At 43.7% G+C, this 21,877-nt stretch overlaps 1 protein-coding gene across 3 annotated transcripts in view; it reads right to left on the bottom strand.

Moving 5' to 3' along the window:
• Window positions 1-21,877, bottom strand: part of rnf128b (ring finger protein 128b) — a 156,886-nt gene that overhangs the window by 43,117 nt on the left and 91,892 nt on the right. For all 3 annotated transcript variants that reach the window (XM_087991863.1, XM_087991864.1, XM_043705147.2), the window contains one exon: window positions 12,263-12,510. In XM_087991863.1, coding sequence (XP_087847989.1) covers window positions 12,263-12,510 — 248 coding nt within the window. The remainder of the gene's footprint in view (window positions 1-12,262; window positions 12,511-21,877) is intronic.

Raw genomic sequence — 21,877 nt, 5'->3', positions numbered from 1 at the left:
TTTAAAATAATCAGTTGGTTAAAAACGTCAAGCAAAAGGACAGATTGTAGGATTTTCTGTCGACTGTAGATATTTTTTAATTTCATTGCATCTACTGAGTCACCCTTGGTCACTCAGAACAGCTAAATACAGGAAAGAGACACAGAGTGCTTTGTGGCTCCATGTAAAGATAACAATCTCTCCATCAGCACCACGATACAGCTGACCATTGATTTAAAGGAAGCAAGATGGAGGGCACACCCTTCTGCATCAGTGGAGCAGAGGTGCAGACAGTCGAGAACGTCAAGTTCCTCGGAATGATGATCACCAACAATCTGTCCTGGTTTACCCAAGGTCAAGGTGCTATAGTCAAGAAAGCTCAATAATGCTTTTACTTCCTCAGGAGGCTTCACCCAATTTGATTGACAAGAAATGTTGGAACCACTGGGTAGTGCAAAAACTACAGGTCCTGACAACATTCCAATCACTCTCACCTCACCTCTTGACTGCAGATCATTCATTCCACGATTAGACCAAGGCTGTAAGGAGGTCACGACTGGATTTCAGGCCTTTCCTTTAGTTATTTTGCCGTATCTAGAACATGTCTCATAAAATCTTTTGAGTCTGTGCTTAGTTGTTTTGTCAGCAAAATCAAACCAAATAACTGGAATTACTCAACAGGTCTGACAGCATCTGTGGTGAGATAACAGAGTTGATGTTTCAGGTCAATCAAAGGTCACAGAACTGAAACATTAACTCTGTTTTTCTTTCCATTGACGCAGCTAAGCCTACTGAGTTTCTCCTCTACTTTGTCTTTACTTTGTTTTTTTTTATTCTGCCACGTGATGTGATTGCCTGCAAACAGGGCGGCTTACTGGGCCGTTTCAGAGGAGGGGTTAAGAGACAAGCATGTTTTTATGGTTCTGGAGTCACAGACAGACCAGACCACGTAGACATGGCAGATTTCCTACCCTAAAATGGACATTATTGAACCAGATGGGTTTTTACAACATCAACGATAATCTCACAGTCAACAGAGAGACTAGCTTTACATTTCAGATTTATTAACGGAACTCAAATTTCACCAGCAGGATTCAAACTCATGTCCCCAGGGTTTTTGACCAGGCTTTCAGATTACTAGGTAAAAACAACAACTGCAGATGCTCCAGATTACTAGTCCAATGACACTACCATTACCGACTCAGGCGACTGACTGTGTGGAGTTTGCACATTCTCCTCGTGTCTGCGTGGGTTTCCTCCGGGTGCTCCGGTTTCCTCCCACAGTCCAAAGATGTGCAGATCAGGTGAATTGGCCATGCTAAATTGCCCGTAGTGTTAGGAAAAGGCGTAAATGTAGGGGAGTGGGTGGGTTACGCTTCGGCGGGTCAGTGTGAACTTATTGGGCCGAAGGGCCTGTTTCCACACTGTAAGTAATCTAATCTAATCTAATTACATTGTCTCAGTCCTAGACTTTGACTACCCACTGCATTTTGCTTTTAAGCATTGCCTATTTAAATTATGATGTCATACATAATGTGTAGTTCCTGTTTACAACGTTTCATTTTCTTTTCAGCCACCTCAAATGAAAAATGTGTATAAATAAGTAAATTCTCCAAGAGCTCAAAATATCTGAGTCGGGACATCTCCCGTCCCCACAAACTCAGCAAATCTCATCGTGGCAGCAGTTTCTCAATTGACAGACAAAAGAAATGAGATTTTATAGCCATGAAGACATACTCATCATGTTCACAAGGTAGAATGTTCTCTTCCATTGCAAATCCAAGTAGAATCAACAATAAGTGATCGCTCAAGTACAGGTCACTCTTCTATAGCGCGTTCATTAATTCACAAATTCGCTATAACATGATTGACGAATTGGGGAGACTGTTTCTAAAGCGCCAAGTCTTAAAGCATGTATTGGTTATAATGCAATTCCCACCCCATAGGTTCAAAAGGTGCTGCTGTTATGTGGATTTTCTTACAACATAGGATTGCGTAAGACTGGAACTACGGTATTATAGAGAACCGACTTGCTTTAAAAGCAGAACTAGTTAAACTAGTGTTGGTAGAACAACGTTTCTAGTACAAAGCTGCTCACATTGTGACAGTGGCCGTTTAACACGTTCATTTGTGTACACTTCCTACCTGCATCCATCACTCACAACTGTTAGAAGTCTTAGGCCAGGGATTCTTGGAACCTGGTTGTGTGACACCCTCCCTCAGATTCAGAGATCATAATTCATACGTCTCATCCCATACTAACATGCTTGGGAGAGACTTGTGCAATGGCAGAGATTACTTTGCAGCAAAATAAGCTGGACTGATCTGTATACAATTGAGAAGTTAAATATTATCTAACTCACTGAGTTACCTTTGAATGCAATTGTGGAGTGAAAAAACAGTTTATTTGTGATGAGTAGTGGTCTGGGACAGTCAGATAATCCACTTTTGAACAGACCGTTACTGCAAGCTTTTGATTCACACTTGAATTTTTGGAATATTTATTAGTCAGTTGGCGTGCCATCGTTGCACACTTCATGTTTTTGGTCTGAAGTCTGGGCAAATAGAAGGAGAAAGAGGAAATGGATAAAGATTAAACAGGTAGCAAGGGGAGATCTGGAATCGTAACAGTCTCCACAGGCATTGCCTGGCCTGCTGAATCTTTTCGAACAAAGAACAGTACAGCACAGGAACAGGCCCTTTGGCCCACCAAACCTGCACCGATACACGATGTCTTTCAAAACTAAAAGCATCTTGCCTCTAGGTGGTCAGTATCCCTTTATTCCCTGCCTAATCATATCTGTCAAACTACTGTTGTAATCACTTTCACCACCTCCTCTGACAGTGCATTTCAGGAACTTACCACCCTCTGTGCAAAGACTTGCTTCTCACATCCTTTAAACTTTTCCAGTTTTACCTTAACCCTATGACCCCTATTAAATGACATTTCTATCTTGAGAAAATAGAGATTCTGGCCATCATCTATCTATGCCTTTCATAACTTTTATTCCTATGCCTTTAGGAATAAAAGAATGAATAGGGTAGGAATAGGTCCAGTCAAGGATAGTAGTGGGAAGTTGCGTGTGGAGGCGGAAGAGATTGGGGAGACACTGAATGAATACTTTTCTTCAGTATTTACTCAGGAACAGGGCATTGTCGTCGATGTGAATACTGAGTCACAAATAAGTAGAATGGATGGCTTTGAGGTATGTAGAGAAGAGGTGTTGGAAATCCTGGAAAAGGTGAAAATAGATAAGTCCCCTGGGCCTGATGGCATTTATCCTAGGATTCTCTGGGAAGCAAGGGAGGAGATTGCAGAGCCATTGGCCTTGATTTTTATGTCCTCTTTGTCTACAGGAGTAGTGCCAGAAGACTGGAGGATAGCAAATGTGGTTCCCTTGTTCAAAAAGGGGAGTAGGGATAACCCTAGTAACTATAGGCCGGTGAGTCTCACTTCTGTTGTGGGCAAAGTCTTAGAGAGAATTGTAAGGGATAGGATTTATGCACATCTGGATAGGAATAATGTGATCAAGGATAGTCAGCATGGTTTTGTGAAGGGCAGGTCGTGCCTCACAAACCTTATTGAATTCTTTGAAAAGGTGACGAAGGAGGTTGATGAGGGGAAAGCGGTAGATGTGGTATATATGGATTTTAGTAAGGCGTTTGATAAGGTTCCCCATGGTAGGCTACTGCAGAAAATACGGAGATATGGCATTGAGGGTGAGTTGGAGGTTTGGATTAGGAATTGGCTGGAAGAAGACAGAGGGTAATAGTTGATGGCAAAGTTTCTTCATGGAGTGCCGTCACTAGCGGTGTTCCGCAAGGATCTGTTTTGGGACCATTGCTGTTTGTCATTTTTATAAATGACCTGGAAGAGGGGTTAGAAGGTTGGGTGAGCAAGTTTGCGGATGATACGAAAGTCGGAGGAGTTGTTGACAGTGAGGAAGGATGTGGCAGGTTACAGCAGGATATAGAGAAGCTGCAGAGCTGGGCAGAAAGGTGGCAAATGGAATTCAATGTAGCTAAGTGTGAGGTGATTCACTTTGGGAAGAATAACAAAAAGATGGGGTACTGGGCTAATGGTCGGATACTTGGTAGTGTGGATGAGCAGAGGGATCTTGGTGTCCATGTACACAGATCTCTGAAAGTTGCCACCCAGGTAAATAGTGCGGTGAGGAAGGCATATGGCGTACTGGCTTTTATTGGTAGAGGAATTGAGTTCCGGAGTCCTGAGGTCATGATGCAGTTGTATAAGACTCTGGTGCGGCCGCATCTGGAATATTGTGTGCAGTTTTGGTCGCCATACTATAGGAAGGATGTGGAGGCACTGGAACGGGTGCAGAGGAGGTTTACCAGGATGTTGCCTGGTATGGAAGGAACATCGTATGAGGAAAGACTGAGACACTTGGGGCTGTTTTCATTAGAGAAAAGAAGGTTTAGGGGTGACTTGATTGAGGTGTACAAGATGATTAGGGGGTTAGATAGGGTTGACAGTGTGAACCTTTTCCCGCGTATGGAGTCGGGTATTACAAGGGGGCATAGCTTTAAATTAAGGGGGGGTAGATATAGGACTGAAGTTAGGGGTAGGTTCTTCACTCAGCGAGTCGTAAGTTCATGGAATGCCCTGCCAGTAGCAGTGGTGGACTCTCCCTCTTTATGGGCATTTAAGCGGGCATTGGATAGGTATATGGAGGATAGTGGGTTAGTATAGGTTAGGTGGGCTTGGATCGGCGCAACATCGAGGGCCAAAGGGCCTGTACTGCGCTGTATTCTTCTATGTTCTATGTTCTAACTATGTTAACCTCGATCAGGTGACCCCTCAGCCTCCAATGATCAAGTGAAAACAAATTTTTCCAGTTTTTCCTCATAGCAAAAACCTTCCAAACCAGGCAACAACCACTTCCATACCCTCTCCAAAGCCTCCACACCCTTATGGTAGTGTGGTGACCAGGACTGTGCATAATATCCAAACTTGGCCGAAATAAAGTTCTATACAGTAGCAATACATCTTGCCAACTTTTATAGTCTATGTCCTGACCATAGAATTACAAAAACCCTGGAGTGTGTAAGCATGCCATTCGGCCCAAAGAGTCCATACCGACCCTATGAAGAGTGTCCCACCCCACCGACCCTATCCCTGTAACCCTGCATTTCCCATGGCAAATCCACCTCGCCATACATCCCTGGATACCACAGGGCAATTTAGCATGGTTAATTCACCTAACCTGCACATCTTTGGACTGTGGGAGAAAACCAACACAGACCCAGCGAGAGCATGCAAACTCCACACAGACAATCGCCTGAGGGTGGAATCAAACCCATGCCCCTGGCTCTGTGAGGCAGCAGTGCTAACCACTGAGGTACTGTGCCACCCTTTGATGAAGGCAAGTATGCCATATGCTTCTTGACCATTTTATCCACTTGCATTGCCATTTTCAGGGAACTGTGGACCTGGATGCATAGATCCCTCTGTATATTAACGCTTCTAAGGATTTTGCCATTTACTGTATATTTCCCTCCTGCATTAGACCTCCTAAAATGCATCACTTCACATTAGTGTGGATTAAATTCCATTTGCCATTTCACCACCCAAGTCTCCAGCCTATCTACATCCTGCTGTATCCCCTGGCAAATCCCCTAATTTTGCGTCATCCACAAACTTACTAATCAGACCAACTATGTTCTCTTCCAAGATCTTTTATATATATTACAAACAACTGCAGCAATCAGTGCTGGGACTCCTGGAACATCAGTGATCACAGATCTCCAGTTTGAAAACCACCCTTCCATCTCTACTCTGTCTATGACCAAGCCAGTTCTGTATCCATCTTCCCAGCTTACCACTGATCCCATGTGACTCCACCTTCTGTATCAGCCTGTCATGAGGAACCTTGTCAAAGGCCTTGCTCAAGTCCACACAGACAACATCCACTACCCTGTCCTCAATCATCTTTGTCACTTCCTGAAAGTAAACGCTATCAGGTTTGTGAGGCACAACCTCCCTTGCACAAAGTCATGCTGCCTGTCACTAATTAGTCCACATATTTCTAAACATGAATAAATCCCAAGAATGTCCCTAAGAATTGTCGCCAATAATTTCGCTACCACTAACAAAATATTCACCGGCCAGATTGTCCCTGTTAGCCTTCTCAAACAATGGAACAACTTTGGCTATTCTCCAGATCCCTGTGACCTATCCTGTGACTAAAGAGGATACAAGGATTTCATACAAGACCACAGCAATTTCCTCCCTTGCTTCCTTCAGCATTCTGGGATAGATCCCATCAGGTCCTTGTGACGTGTTTACCTTAATGCTTTTTAAAAGATCCAACACCATCTCCTTTATTATAATGACATGCTCCACAATATCAAGATACCCCTCCCAGGCCTCACCATGCACCATGTCTTTCTTCTTTGTGAATACCGATGCAAAGTATCCGTTAAGGACCTCACCCACCTCATCTGGCTCCACATGCAAATTCCCTCCTTTGTCCTCGAGTAGCCCGACTGTTTCTCTAGCGATCTTTCTGCTCCTTATTCAAGTTTAAAAAAACATTTATCAAATCCTCCAGTTCTTTGTGGATCTCCATATGATTACTCCCCACTTGAACTGCTGCTTCTCTGACCTTTAACACATAACGCTCATCTAAATAAGTCATGAGACGCCTTAGGATTTTCCTTAATTCTATTGGCAAGGTCATTTCTGGCTGCTTTTAGCCCTCCTAACACCTTGCTTAAATTCTTTCTGTTTCATGTTCCTCAAAGGCTGTGTCTGTCTTTTTTCAACTCTCTATTTTTACTTTAGGATGGGAGCTGTTTCACCAGCATTTCTTTTCTGAGACAATGTTTGTTATGAGCATCCATTCAGTTTTGAGTCACAATTGACTTGAGTAAAGGCTAATCACCAATTTATGGCCAATAAAGTACAAACTCTTTTCATGTGTCCTCCACCCATTGTCAAGGTCAAGTGTATTGTGGTGAAAACTTGTCTGATAACAATTAGAGTCAGACATGTACAGCATGGAAACAGACCCTTCGGTCCAACCCATCCATGCCAACCAGATATCCTAACCCAATCTAGTCCCACCTGCCAGCACCTGGCCCATATCCCTCCAAACCCTTCCTATTCATATGCCTCTTAAATGTTGTAATTGTACTAGCCTCCACCACATCCTCTGGCAGCTCAGTCCATACACATACCACCCTCTTCGTGAAAAGGTTGCCCCTTAGGTCTCTTTTATATCTTTCCCCTCTCACCCTAAACCTATGTTCTCTAGTTCTGGACTCCCCGACCCAAGGGATAAAACTTTGTCTATTTATCCTATCCATGCCCCTCATGATTTTGTAAACCTCTATAAGGTCACCTGTCAGCCTCCGATGCTCCAGGGAAAACAGCCCCAGCCTGTTCAGCCTCTCCTTGTAGCTCAGATCCTCCAACCCTGGCAACATCCTTGTAAATCTTTTCTGAACCCTTTCAAGTTTCACAACATCTTTCCGATAGGAAGGAGACCAGAATTGCACACAATATTCCAACAGTGGCCTAACCAATGTCCTGCACAGCCGTGACATAACCTCCCAACTCATGTACTCAATACTCTGACCAATAAAGGAAAACATACCAAACGCCTTCTTCACTATCCTATCTTCCTGTGACTCCACTTTCAAGAAGCTATGAACCTGCACTCCAAGGTCTCTTTGTTCAGCAACACTCCCTAGGACCTTACCATTAAGTATATAAGTCCTGCTGAGATTTGCTTTCCCAAAATGTAGCACCTTGCATTTATCCGAATTAAACTCCATCTGCCACTTCTCAGCCCATTGGCCCATCTGGTCCAGATCCTGTTGTAATCTGAGGTAACCCTCTTCGCTGTCCACTATATCTCCAATTTTGGTGTCATCTGCAAACTTACTAACTGTACCTCTTATGCTCGCATCCAAATCATTTATGTAAATGACAAAAAGTAAAGGGCCCAGCACCGATCCTTGTGGCACTCCACTGGTCACAGGCCTCCAGTCTGAAAAATAACCCTGCACCACCACCCTCTGTCTTCTACCTTTGAGCCAGTTCTGTATCCAAATGGCTAGTTCTCCCTGTATTCCATCTGACACAACATCTAGATACAGTGTTACCAATGTCCTGTAGAGCTGAAGCGTTGCCTCCCTACTCTTGCATGCAATTCCCCTCATAATAAACTGTAACATTCTCACAGTTTTTCTGATTACTTGCTGTGCTGCATCCAACTTTCAGCAATTCATGCGTTAGGATCCCCACATCTTTCTGCATCTCAGAGCTATGCAACGTCTCACTATTTAGATAATACTGTTATAATTTTCTTTATCCCTTATCACTATGTTACTTCTCAGTCAATAACCTCTTTTTACAATAATTGGACAGGGCAAAGCCTGGTTACATCCGTTTACAGTGGACCTGGCTAACAGTTTATTTGTTAAAAGAAAGAACCCTCTTTAATGTTTTGAAGACAATTTTGATTTGTCATGATATCAAACTGGTGACCATTATAAAAAAATGCTGATTTTTCTATTCTGAGAGGGAAAAATTGAGTATAAAATGGATGCTAGTTTGACATTGGCAATTCTACAGGATCATTCAAACAATTAGAATTTATCAATTTATCAATTATCAATTTCTGCCTGTGACATCAAGAATTTATCAAATTCATCAATTATAAACAGCAGACCGTGACGCGGCTGCACAGCTCTTTGTGCCTGCACACACCAACCCACAAAGTCACGGGTCAAGTCTTTTGTGTGCTGCAGTGACCAGCCAATCCCGATACCTAACATGGTAACCGAACCATCAATGAGGGAGAAGCAGATATTCAGCCTAGTTCAAACCTCAAATGTTGTTCAGACTGCACAGCAGACAAACAATTGTGCAGCAGCTACAGAATATCGCAAAAGAATATTAGAGCTTGGAGCTAGTTAACAAAAAAAAAAGGAGTTTTACGCACAAACCAAAGGAATCTTGGCACATAGCTGCCGCCAAAAGATGAAATTGCAAAACTGTGCCCATGAATATTGTCAGAATGACTCAGTTTCTTTGAGGTTTTTTTCCTGAAACCAGCAAAAAACATGGTGCAGATCACGAAGGCAGCTCTGACTGATGTACAGTCTTACAGCACAGGAAGAGGCCCCTTGGCCCGTCTTGTATATGCTGGTCATCAAGCACTGATCCACTCCAGTCCCATTTTGCAGCACTTTGGCTCAAAGGTTTGTGAAAGAGGAGTGAAGAGATGCAATTTTGTACTGCAACAGAAGACCGGGATTTCACACTGTCACTCAATAGATCTTGATGACATGCTTACACAGCCACTGCATCGTCTGCGATGTCATATTATTTTCCGTTTGTGAAAAAAACTGAATGACATTATAAACATTTGTACATTTTTGTTTTTGAGCTTGATAAGTCCAAAGATGTGCAAGTCAGGTGAATTGCCCACACTAAATTGCCCATAGTGTTAGATGCATTAGTCAGAGGGAAATGGGTCCGGGTGGGTTAATCTTCGGAGGGTCAGTGTGGACTTGTTGGGCTGAAGGGCCTGTTTCCGCACTGTAGGGAATCTAACCTTATCTAATCTAATTTCTTTACACGAAACCAACTAAATTTAAGTCCATTTCTTAGAAATACATTTTAATCTATAAGTAACGATCATAAAAACACATCCACTGTTTTTGCACTACTTTGGTGGACAGGGTTGGCAGGAACAGTATCTGAGCTGTCAGCGCTGGGATAGCAAGGTGATGGGAACAAAGTAGATTTCAACTCTTCCAGACTATTACACACACAGAAGTTGATCACTTGCTTTTTGACTGAAAATTTAGGTCTTAGAAACTTGATTTTTTTTTACACAAAAAAACGGAGTCAGTAAAACCAGGTCCTTTGTTGGATGAATTTTAAAAAAAGATGCTAATGGTGACCTGAGTAGCTTAAGAAATGAGAGGCTGGCAGAAATAGTTCCAAATTGACCACTATCCAGGATGTAACAATACACTTGGCCAGGGATCAGTGGAGAACAACATTCCTAAGGAGAGGATAAACCCATAATGGGTGGAGATGGGGTATCCACAACATGTGTGACCTCACAAGCAGTTAAGTTCCGATTGATACGACAGCTCACAGCTTCCTGGAAAACTGTGCCACCGATGAGAAAAAGACTCAAAAGAGAAACAAAAACCACAGTTTGAGCAGTCTCATAGCTCCTGCCAAGGTTTCCTGTGGAACATTCAGGAATGCTCCAGTTTGGAATCACGTCATGCCAAGCAAGATTCCTATTAGTTTTCCAAAGCTGAGATGCAGTGAGCCTTCGCTCCTGGCGCTGAGAGTGGGGCATTTCTCTATGCAGTGATATCGGTGAGGAGCACTTACTGAACACCCTTGTGATAACTGGCTCTTGGCCCAACAGCGAGAACCATGCGGCTATCCCAGAGTGGTGTTTTTTGTTGCTCAGCAGAGCTGGCTCCTCCTGGGAAGAGATGGTCTCAACACCAAATCAGGAAAAAAACAAATCTGTGCCGCTTGACAGAAAATGTGACACGAAAATGTGTTGCTGGAAAAGCGCAGCAGGTCAGACAGCATCCAAGAAGGAGGAGGAGAATCAACGTTTCGGGCATGAGTCCTTCTTCAGGAATGAGGAAAGTGTGCCAAGCAGGCTAAGATAAAAGGTAGGGAGGAGGGACTTGTGGGGAGGGGCATTGGAAATGCGATAGGTGGAAGGTGAGGGTGATGAGGTGAGGATGATAGGCCGGAGTGGGGGTGGGGGCGGAGAGGTCAGGAAGAAGATTGCAGGTTAGGAAGGTGGTGCTGAGTTCGAGGGTTGGGACTGAGACAAGGTGGGGGGAGGGGAAATGAGGAAACTGGAGAAGAAAATGTGACATTCCAAGCAATGAAATCCCTGGCGGTGTTGATGATGAAACAGACAGGAGAAAAGGCAACATAGATGTCAAGCTTAAATCCAAACGTTTCTTCACTTAAACATCAAAATCAAAATAATTCACGAAGTAAAGCATTTGATTTCAGAACTAAGCTTCCATCAAGCTCTTCTTCAACAGGGGAAACAAAGTACTCAACATAACCAGACAACCAGCGACCATAATTACTATGTACTAAATTACTACATTTGCTTCCACTGCATAAGTCAACTTAAATCTTGTTGTTTGGAATTCGAACCAGAAAGCATTAGACTCCAAAATCAGTTTTATTCAGGTAGAAAGAACCTATCACTTCTCTCTTCAACAAACACCAAAATAAAGTATTTTCAAGCAATAGGGTTGCTCAATTCAGAACCGGAGTAAGTCAATCAGCCCTTCGAAAGTATTTAACCTAATCATCCACACCTTAGGCTCCAGTACATGCCCCAGGATCTTGGCACAGCCTGGTTTGGAAGGAAAAAGAAAATCGCCAATATGCCACAAGGTGAAAAATATTATTTTCTTCATAATTTTTTTAGCTTTTAAAATAGCCAATTTTCAACAGTTTTACATAAATGTGAATATTTAGTGATTGCTTTATGTTTTCGATGATAACTGAAGTCGTCACAAGTTGCCTTAAAATAAAGAAACCATACTTTCTGCTCTTAAAATACAGTGTTGTGGCCAAAACATGTGCTTGATTTACAATGCAAACCTCAATGCTGGTATGAAAGCAATGCTGTCCTAGAATAGAAGCTGCAAAAATCGCTTTGATAAAATCATACATTCAACAATGCAAACAAGAGAAATTTCTGACCAAACGTGTGAGCTACACAACATTTTGAGTTGCCGTTCCTGTACATGTAGACCTTGATTGTGTGCTGTCTTCTGGAAATGTGGTAGAGGCAGGTTCAGTTGTGGTATTGGATGTTTATTTGGATAGAAATGGCTGGACTGCTGGTTTGCGAGGCACCAACAGTGCACGTTCAATTCCTGCACCGGCCAAGGTTACCACGAAGGTCCCTGCTTTTCAATCGTGCCCCTTTGCTTGAGGTAACCTTCAGGTTAAACCACCAGCAGCTGTCTCCCTCTAATGAGTGACCCCTCCTGTGGTCCTCTGGTAAGGTCATGGCCTTACCTTTACTTATTTAAACAGAGGCATGAATTAATTTGAAATAAAAGCTTGGGGTTAAAATGTGGCAGAAACAAAGTTGACGCAAGCTTATTAAACAGTCAGGAGATCAAGAAGGTAACTTACAGAATGTTTGTTTTAAAATGTCTCCATAGCTGGAGCAAGAAAGAGTCAAGCTTGCCCAGCATTGCGTCGCGTTGCTCCAGAACTGAATAAACATACCTGTTTCCTAGACTGAGCCCTTGCAAGCCGCAGTCTTCTTGCGGAGTAAAAGATGAAATATCCCACCGTGGCAGCGGTGACGACGAAAAAGGAAACCGAGACAAAGAAGATGGAGTATTGGCTCATCCATGGTCCATGCTGCTTCCCAACTTCAATCACCATGGAAACGGCGATACCTTCCCTCACCAGCGCCAAAATCTCACTGCCTTTGATGTTGCCAATCATTACTGCAACCATGTTGCCCGTCCCTGTGAAACAAAAGGGCAGTAAGCATTTTGCAAGTTTCTATATTGAATATTTTGTATTAATACACTGCTACACATAACAGGGACATATTCTTATACAAGGTATGAGCAACATTGGGAGTCTACAGGGAGACATCTGCTGGCGTTCTTCACTGGATTGTGTTTGCATCCCGCGAGTGTGGCTGAGGCAGAATTAGTTGAGGCTTTCAAATGGGATTGGAGGGTTACCTGAAACCAGCAGCTGACGTTAAGGCTGCAGCATTACTACCCAACAAGTTTAACATAATACAGAGGAGGGGGGTTAAGCAGTGGGGAGTATGGATGATCCAACAGTGGCAGGGATTCATTCAAGTTGAAGTCAAGTCCTAAATTAAATTTACTACAAAATAGGTCACTCTGATGGCTAATCCCCTCAAATCAGATCTGGAAAGAAATAATTTGGCGGAAAATCATGCTGGAGAAGAGCAAGTCAAAACCATAGCAAACAGCCGGTTAAACTTCAATAAGAACACAATGAGGAGACTTCAATCAACAGTTTCTTGGATAAACAATGTAGGGTCAACTGTACAAAACTGCAGTAAAATTGTTCAAGTATTAAATCACAGTCTCAATCTCGGAAATATCAGGAACAAACAGCTTGAAAGAAAATAATTTGAAGTTTCTGAACCTCAAGTCAGAAGATTTACACAAGGACCTGTTTTAAGCAAATGGATTGTGTTCAGTATTTCTCAGACAAACAGGAACTCAAGTTAAACTCAAGTAAAACTATATCTTCCAGTACCTTCACTCTCTGCACGAGAGAAATTCCTCATCTCAGCAAAAGCCAAATATGGTACAAAATGGTTGTACATGAGCCAAGGTTAATATGCACATGCAAGGAAGGCAAGTGGTACTCCAGCTTCTACTCTGAGGGAATTGGAGAAGGAAAGTTTTCTTGCAATTATAAAAGAGCTTTGGTGAAAATGTGTTGGTTGTACTGTGCACCATTTTGATCCCCTTATGGAAAGAAGACTATAATTAGTTGGGTACAATGAAGATTATTGAACTAATTCCTGGGAAAAGATAGGACAGTCCTAACAGGAGAGATTGAATATAATATTGGAGTTCAGGAGAAAAGGGAATCTCATCAAACTGCTTAGAATTTGTACAGGCATTGGCAGGATAGATGTGAAATGCTGCTTCACCCAACCAGTAAGAGGTTATGCTAAGATAAGGAGGAATTTCACTAAGGATTCTAAACCTTGGGAATTCAGTGTAGAGAGACTGTGTGTGTGTGCGCGCGCGCGCGTGCGTGAGAGAGACACACTGCGTGTGAGAGAGAGAGAGAGAGAGAGACACACTGCGTGTGAGAGAGAGAGAGAGAGAGAGACACACTGCGTGTGAGAGAGAGAGAGAGAGAGAGAGACACTGCGTGTGAGAGAGAGAGAGAGACACTGCGTGTGAGTGAGAGAGAGAGAGAGAGAGAGATAGAGAGAGACACACACACTGCGTGTGAGAGAGAGAGAGAGACACACTGCGTGAGAGAGAGAGAGAGAGAGAGACACACTGCGTGAGAGAGAGAGAGAGAGAGAGAGACACACACTGCGTGTGAGAGAGAGAGAGACACACTGCGTGTGTGAGAGAGAGAGAGAGAGAGAGAGAGAGAGAGACAAGGGAAATTGAGGACTATGAGGTTGGAGGCCTGAGCTGATGAGGTTCGGTATGGTCTCTCAGTGTGCTCTCGCGAGGAGGTTGAGCAATTCATCAACTTCACCAACACATTCCACCCTGATCTTAAATTTATCCGGACCATCTCTAACACCTCCCTCCCCTTCCTGGACCTCTCCATCTCCATTAATGACAACCAACTTGATACCGACATTTTATTACAAACCCACCGACTCCCACAGCTACCTGGATTACACCTCTTCCCACCCCACCTCCTGCAAAAATGCCATCCTGTATTCCCAATTCCTCCACCTCTGCCGCATCTGCTCCCAGGAGGACCAGTTCCACCACAGAACACACCAGATGGCCTCCTTCTTTAGAGATCGCAATTTCCCATCCCACGTGGTTAAAGATGCCCTCCAACGCATCTCATCCACATCCCGCACCTCTGCCCTCAGACCCCACCCCTCCAACCGTAACAAGGACAGAACGCCCCTGGTGTTCACCTTCCACCCTACCAACCTTTGCATAAACCAAATCATCTGCCGACATTCCCGCCACCTCCAAAAAGACCCCACCACCAGAGATATATTTCCCTCCCCACCCCTTTCCACCTTCCACAAAGACTGTTCCCTCCGTGATTACCTGGTCAAGTCCACACCCCCCTACAACCTACCCTCCCATCCTGGCACCTTCCCCTGCCACCGCAGGAATTGCAAAACCTGCGCCCACACCTACTCCCTCACCTCCATCCAAAGCCCTAAAGAGGCCTTCCACATCCATCAAAGTTTCACTTGCACATCCACTAATATCATTTATTGTATCCGTTGCTCCCGATGCGGTCTCCTCTACATTGGGGAAACTGGACGCCTCCTAGCAGAGCGCTTTGGGGAACATCTCTGGGACACCCGCACCAATCAACCACACCTCCCTGTGGCCCAACATTTCAACTCCCCCTCCCACTCTGCCGAGGACATGGAGGTCCTGGGCCTCCTTCACTGCCTCTCCCTCACCACCAGACGCCTGGAGGAAGAACGCCATCTTCCGCCTTGGAACACTTCAACCCCAGGGCATCAATGTGGACTTCAACAGTTTCCTCATTTCCCATTCCCCCACCTCACCCTAGTTCCAAACTTGCAGCTCAGCACTGTCCCTATGATTTGGCCTACCTGCCTATCTTCTTTTCCACCTATCCACTCCACCCTCCCCCCCGCCCTATCACCTTCATCCCCATCCCCACTCACCTATTGTACTCTATGCTACTTTCTCCCCACCCCCACCCTCCTCTCACTTATCTCTCCACCCTTCAGGCTCTCTGCCTGTATTCCTGATGAAGGGCATTTGTCAGAAACTTCTATTTCACTGCTCGTCGGATGCTGCCTGAACTGCTGTGCTCTTCCAGCACCACTAATCCAGAATCTGGTTTCCAGCATCTGCAGTCATTGTTTTTACCTAGTTAAATTTACAACAGTAAACCTAACTCAGTTTTCAGGCACTGAGTCTTTCAGAGCAGGCAAGGTCAGAGCCAGTAAGAGTGATGATGGTAGCTCACAGAATGAAAAAGACAAATTTTTTTTTAAAAAAAGGTCAAGCTATTTGTACTTAAAAAGGAACAAACAAGAATCAATGATACTTACTGGAAGTGGTATAACACAAAGCACTGAAAGTTTAAAAAAAGACTATTTGATGAGTCTTGCTCACCAGTGATATGACTTCCAAGGGTTATAACAGAATTGAAACAATGTGTCTCAGTTAAAAACCGACAACAAAATCAATCTGTCATCATGTACTACAAGTGCAAGAGGGAAGCAAATGTTTTGAATGAGATCTGAAATAACTGCACAGAGGCTGGTATTCCATACCAAGTCACCTTTATTCACATGTGCATAGTACATGGGTTCTGACCAGCCAGCTCAGAGCCCATGTTTCATTCCAATCACTACAGCCTCCCTTTACAATCTCCCCAGTACCTGGCTCTCTCTCTTCCTCATCCCTTTTGTGTTCAGACAGGAATAAGAAATAATAGGTCATTCAGCCCTTTGAGACAGTTCCACAAAGGGCAGAATGGCCTCATGCTATGCTGAGAAATTTTATGCTGGGTTGGCAGCCCATACATTCACAGTAGAATTAGTAGGCCCTATATGGGCCTTTGTCCAGATTTTATTCTGTGACCGACACCCCTCAAGTTTCTGGAATTTAGATGCGTAAATCCAGTATTTTTATCCGGGTGACATGGTCATGGCCCATCATCTCTTACATTAGTCATATGTCAGAGATGATGGACTATTAATCCAGAGACCCAGTTAATGTTTTGGGGACATTAGATGTCAGATTAAAGAAAAAAATTTGGAATCTGGAGTCTAATGATGATGAGACAACAGTCTAATGAGAAAACTGTTGCTGAGCGCAGGGTAAAAAACCCAGCTGGTTTACTAATGTCTTTTAGGGAAAAACAACTTCTCCGGGCTATATTAGACTCCAGGCCCACACAGAGTGATTGATGAGGGAGAGCAATAAAAGCTGGCCTAACCAGCGATGCACTCATCATGTGAATAAATACGGCAAAAATACTCCAGGAATTTCAGGCCCAAGGATAGAGATTACTGGAATCCCAATACTTTATACATTAAAACTGAAATGGACAACACCTTTTCTGCCCAGGTGAGGGAGTCCAGAACTAGAGACCTAAGGTTTAGAGTGAGAGGGGAAAGATTTTAAAAAAGGTTCAAAAGGGACAACTTTTTCATGCAAAGAGTGGTGCGTGTATAAATCATAGAATCCCTACAGTGTGGAAAGAGGTCCTTCAGCCCAATAAGTCCACACCAACCCTCTGAGAAGAACCCACCCAAACCCCATTCCTTTACCCTGTTACTCCACATTTACCTCTGACTAATGCACCTAACCTACACATTCCTGAACACTATGGGCAATTGAACATGGCCAATGCATGTAACCTGCACATCTTTGGATTATGGGAGGAAACCGGAGCACCTAGAGGAAACCCACGGAGAATGTGCAAACTCCAAACAAACAAACAAAGTCATCAGAGACTGGAATCAAACCCAGATCTCCAGCGCTGAGGCAGCAGTACTAGCCACTGAGCAACCGTGCGGCCATCACAGAATGAGCTGCCAGAGGTGGTGGTGGAGGCTAGTACAATTACAACATTTATAAGCCATCTGGATGGGTTTGGAGGGATATGGGCCAAGTGATGGTAAATGGGATTAGATTAATTTAGGATATCTGGCCAGCATGGACGAGTTAGACTGAAGAGTCTGTTTCCATGCTGTACATCTCTCTGACTATGACAAAAGGAGCCAAGAGCCAAAAAGAGCCTCCCATTAATGTGGACTTAGCTCTGAAGATGCACTGAATAAATTCACAAGTGCCAATGGTCTTTCGAGGGGTCTTGGTCCCCACCCTCCTCTATGCTTCAGATACGTGGACCGTGTACAGCAGATCACTGGAGAGTTATCAGCATCATTGCTTTTGTAAAATCCTGTAAATCCACTGGCAAGATAGCTGTACCTTCTCCCAGTATCGAGGCACTGGTCACACATAACCAGCTGCGAGACGTTTGCCACATTGGTACGCATTCCTGGCACAACTCCCTGAACACAACTCCCAGTGATTGATGAGGGAGAGCAATAAAAGCTAGGCTAACCAGTGATGCACTCATCATGTGAATAAATACGGCAACAAGTGTTCTCTCTTTCAGTTCCACAATGATTAAGCGATCACTAGGAGGGCAGAGGATACACAACACAGGACACCCTCAAAGCTTTCCTAAACAACATCCCCACTGACACATGCCTGCCCGAGAATAACACAAACTAGAGAAGATGTGTCCGTGAAGGTGCCAATCATAAACTATGGAAAGAGTGAACATAATGCAGATTATGTTACTCATCCACCCCCTTGACCACCTGCCATGGTAGATAGTGTGCAGCTAAAAGATTGTATTATTCAGCCCCCGTTGAGCCCATCCTGCCCTGGAGTGGAAGTAAGTCACCCTTGACCCTGAGGGACTGCCCAAGAAGATGACACTTCATCACACGATGTGCGACAGTAACTCCACAAGGCTCCACAGACAGCAATTCAACAAACAAGGACAGGAGCTCCAAGTCTCTACCTAGTGCCCGAACTTGGAACGATATAACCATTCCCTCATCGGCGCTGGGTTCAATTCCTGGAACTGCCCACCTTAACGGTATCCTGTCACAAGAAGTGCAGCAGTTCAGGAAGGTAGCTCCCCATCATCTTCTCAAAAGGACAATCAGAGACAATAACCTTGCGGTGGTGTCCCAGATCCCATAAATAAATGTAAAGAGATGTTAGACTGGGACCTCAAGGCCACGCTGATATGCTTTTACAGAAAACAATTTTCATACAACAGAGTTTGATTTTGTTCCAGCGTTCTGGCATCTAGCTATTTAAACACCTGCAAACACTGATAAATGTCTACAATTAGCATTCAGCAAACTTATTTCTCAAATTCAGCTGCCAGTGTAAACATATTACTTGCATGTGATTATGTAACATCAGTTGCCGTAGCAATAATCAGCAGAAGCTTATGTTGATGAGCTGATTACCAACTTGCGAAAACGGTAACAGGTTGTCGACACAATGGCTCTTAGCAACAGGCCACATTATGGCATTACTCACACCAATAACTGCTAACGTTTAATGTCTGAAAGGTCAGTAACCCAAAACATTAACCCGAGTTTCCCCTGTCCACAGATGCAGCCAGTCACACTTGGCGTTTGCTGTATTTTCTGCTTTTATTCTCAGATCTGGAAGATTTTCGTTTGAAACAAACAATCAGGAATAAAGGCCTGAATTTATGTATGATACCCAAAAAAATTCTACAGGCAAAGTACTGAGAAAGTGTACTCACTGTTGTCATGTAGGAAATAAAGCAGCTGAACTTGCTGTGTGTGTAAGCTCCCACAAACTGCAATGCTTTAAACTGAGGGGTGTGTTACGACACGGGGTAATTTAAACCCCGTGTCTTAATTTAAACCTGACACACAGAGAAGCTCACCTCGCACCATAATCTGGTAAATTTCAAGAGGCAAAAGATCTGGCCCAGAGGTCACTAGTTAAAGTAAAAATTAACAATTTTATTCTGTAAGTCCAACAGAGACCATTAAAACCAACAACTACTTACAACTCCTTTCTCATAAACCTATCTTTTACCTCCCATTCTACAATTCTGGTCCGATAAAAGCCCCAGTTAAGACTTACAAACAAAATTCAAAATTTCAAAACCAGCCAGCTGTCGAATCTTCTCTTTGTATCTCCCTCTGTAAATTTTCCTGTGTTGTCTTTTCTTCAGTATTCTGCTCCCCAGGTCTTTCATATGAACAGGTACCTTTCAGAGAGCTATTTGGCTAGCAGTCTATACTTGTTGGTTTTCTTGGCAGTTCTCCCATTGAATCGATGTCATCACAATGGCACGGTGGCTCAGTGGTTAGCACTGCTGCCTCACAGGGACCCGGGTTCAATTCCCGTCTCGGGCAACTGTCTGTGTGGAGTTAGCACATTCTCCCTGTGTCTGCGTGCGTTTCCTCCCACAGTCCAAAGGTGTGCAGGTTAGGTGAATTGGCCATGGGAAATTGAGTAATACATCTAACACTACAGGCAGAGGTAAATGTTGGGAATGGGTCTGGGTGGGTTGCTCTTCGGAGGGTTGGTGTGGACGTTGGGCCGAAGGCCTGTTTCCACACTGTAGGGAATCAAATCTAAACTCAAATTCAATTGGATTTTGGGAGCTGGTGCATAATTCAAACTTATTGGCTGAACTTGAATTTGTTTTTATTCCATGGCAACTCAACTCCAGTTATTTGTTTCAACCAAGTCTTACATTTTTAAATTATTGAGGACACCCTTTGCTTACAGTCAGTCCATGCTAGTTTCCTCTCTCAAAAAGGTACAGTACACACCTGCACCTTCATAACGGGGGGTTGGGGACGTGGGGCCTATGGTTTAATGTTATGTGAAACCTTTCAATTCCGCATTGCTGCAATGGAGTCAGCCTGGATTGCACACATAAGTAGATAGATCACGTATCAATGAACAATGATAGTCAGAAGGAATCCATTAGAAGAAATTAAGTTTGAAGTGGAGGGTGTCTTGCTAGAAGTAGAAGTCTGTCTCTCTGTCTCTTGAGGACAAATGACAAACAGAAGATAGAAGGTGTGACGCAAAAGTTAGAACGAGGACAAAAAAAAAGTAGCCAGAGGCAACTTTGTGAAGATGAACAATCAGAAAAATAAACAAGAAAACTCAAGCTTAAAAGATGGAAAAAATCCCTCAAGATTGTAATATCTATCCACTTACTTGTACACCACAGAAATCTGAATAAGAAGTGAAAATCTGTAGGAGAAAATAGAGGCCTTTAAAGTATGGATGCTATGAATTCTCAAGCATAATTAGAGCAGAAGACACCATAAAGAGGAAATTGAAATTGTGAGAACAAGATGAACTCCTAAGTGCCAGTCAGAAACAAGAATGTCATGATTGTGGCCACTTGTTCAGAGGTGAAAAGTGACAGAGATCTCCCCTTGAGGACAGCAGCGAGGGGTCAACACAGGCATGCAAGGAGATAAAATGGATGTGAAAAAAATCCTGCAGGCTACCATTTATTGCCCATCCCCACTTGCCCTCGAGAAGGTACTGATAGGTCTTCTTTTCCTAAATCCAAGTGGCATAGATAAATCCCATAGAGTGCTGTTTGGATGCAAGTTCTGGGTTTTGACCCATCTAAGTAAACAACTCACTGAGCTCTGACCATGGGTGATAGTCCACTTTCCAGGTTTGGAACAGGAGTATGGAATTGGAGGCTGGGAATACTGTAGTGAAACCTAATCAAAGACGCATGTATAGAATTAAGTCAGCTGGCATATTGTGTATGCTCTGCCATTCCATCATGGCTGATATGCTTCTCAACCCCATTCTCCTTCCTTCTCCCTGTAACCCTTGATCCTCTTACTAATCAAGAACCTATCTATCTCTTAAAGAAGCTTCTTCTTAAAGAAGCTCAATGACTTGGCCTTTGGGGCAAAGAGTTCCAAAGATTCACGACCTTCTTGCTGGAGAAATTTTTCAGCATCTCAGTTTCTAAAGCATCATCCCTTCACATTGAGGTTATGCCCTCAGCTCCTAGCCTCTCCCCCACGTCCACTCTAACCAGGCCTCTCAGTATTCTGAAAGTTTCAATGAGATGCCCACTCATCCTTCTAAACTCCATCACGTACAGACCCAGAGTCCTCAAACTGCTCCTCACATGGCTAGCCCTTCACCCACCCCAGGATAATTTTTCTAAACATCCTCTGGACCTCCTCCATTGCCAACACATTCTTCCTTAGAGAGGGAGCCCAGAACCTCCCAAAATTTTCCAAATGCAGTCTAATCATATCTTTATACAGCCTCTGCAGTACATCTCTGCTCTTTTTATTATAGCCCTCTTGAAATGAATGTTAACATTGTATTTGCCTTCCTAATTGCCGGCTGAACCTCTATGCGAACCTTAAGAGGATCTTGAGCTAAGAGCCTTTAGATTAGATTAGATTAGATTAGATTAGATTACTTAGATTAATTACAGTGTGGAAACAGGTCCTTCGGCCCAACAAGTCCACACCACCCCGCCGAAGCGCAACACACCCATACCCCTACATTTACCCCTTACCTAACACTACGGGCAATTTAGCATGGCCAATTC

This window comes from Chiloscyllium plagiosum, unplaced genomic scaffold (genome assembly GCF_037043375.1).
Source record: "Chiloscyllium plagiosum isolate Xiang-an unplaced genomic scaffold, Cpla_swu_hap1 HiC_scaffold_11, whole genome shotgun sequence".
Classification (NCBI taxonomy): Eukaryota; Metazoa; Chordata; class Chondrichthyes; order Orectolobiformes; family Hemiscylliidae; genus Chiloscyllium; species Chiloscyllium plagiosum.
The sequence above is the reverse complement of the archived record's forward strand: the minus strand, read 5'-3'. Positions and strand labels throughout refer to the sequence as shown.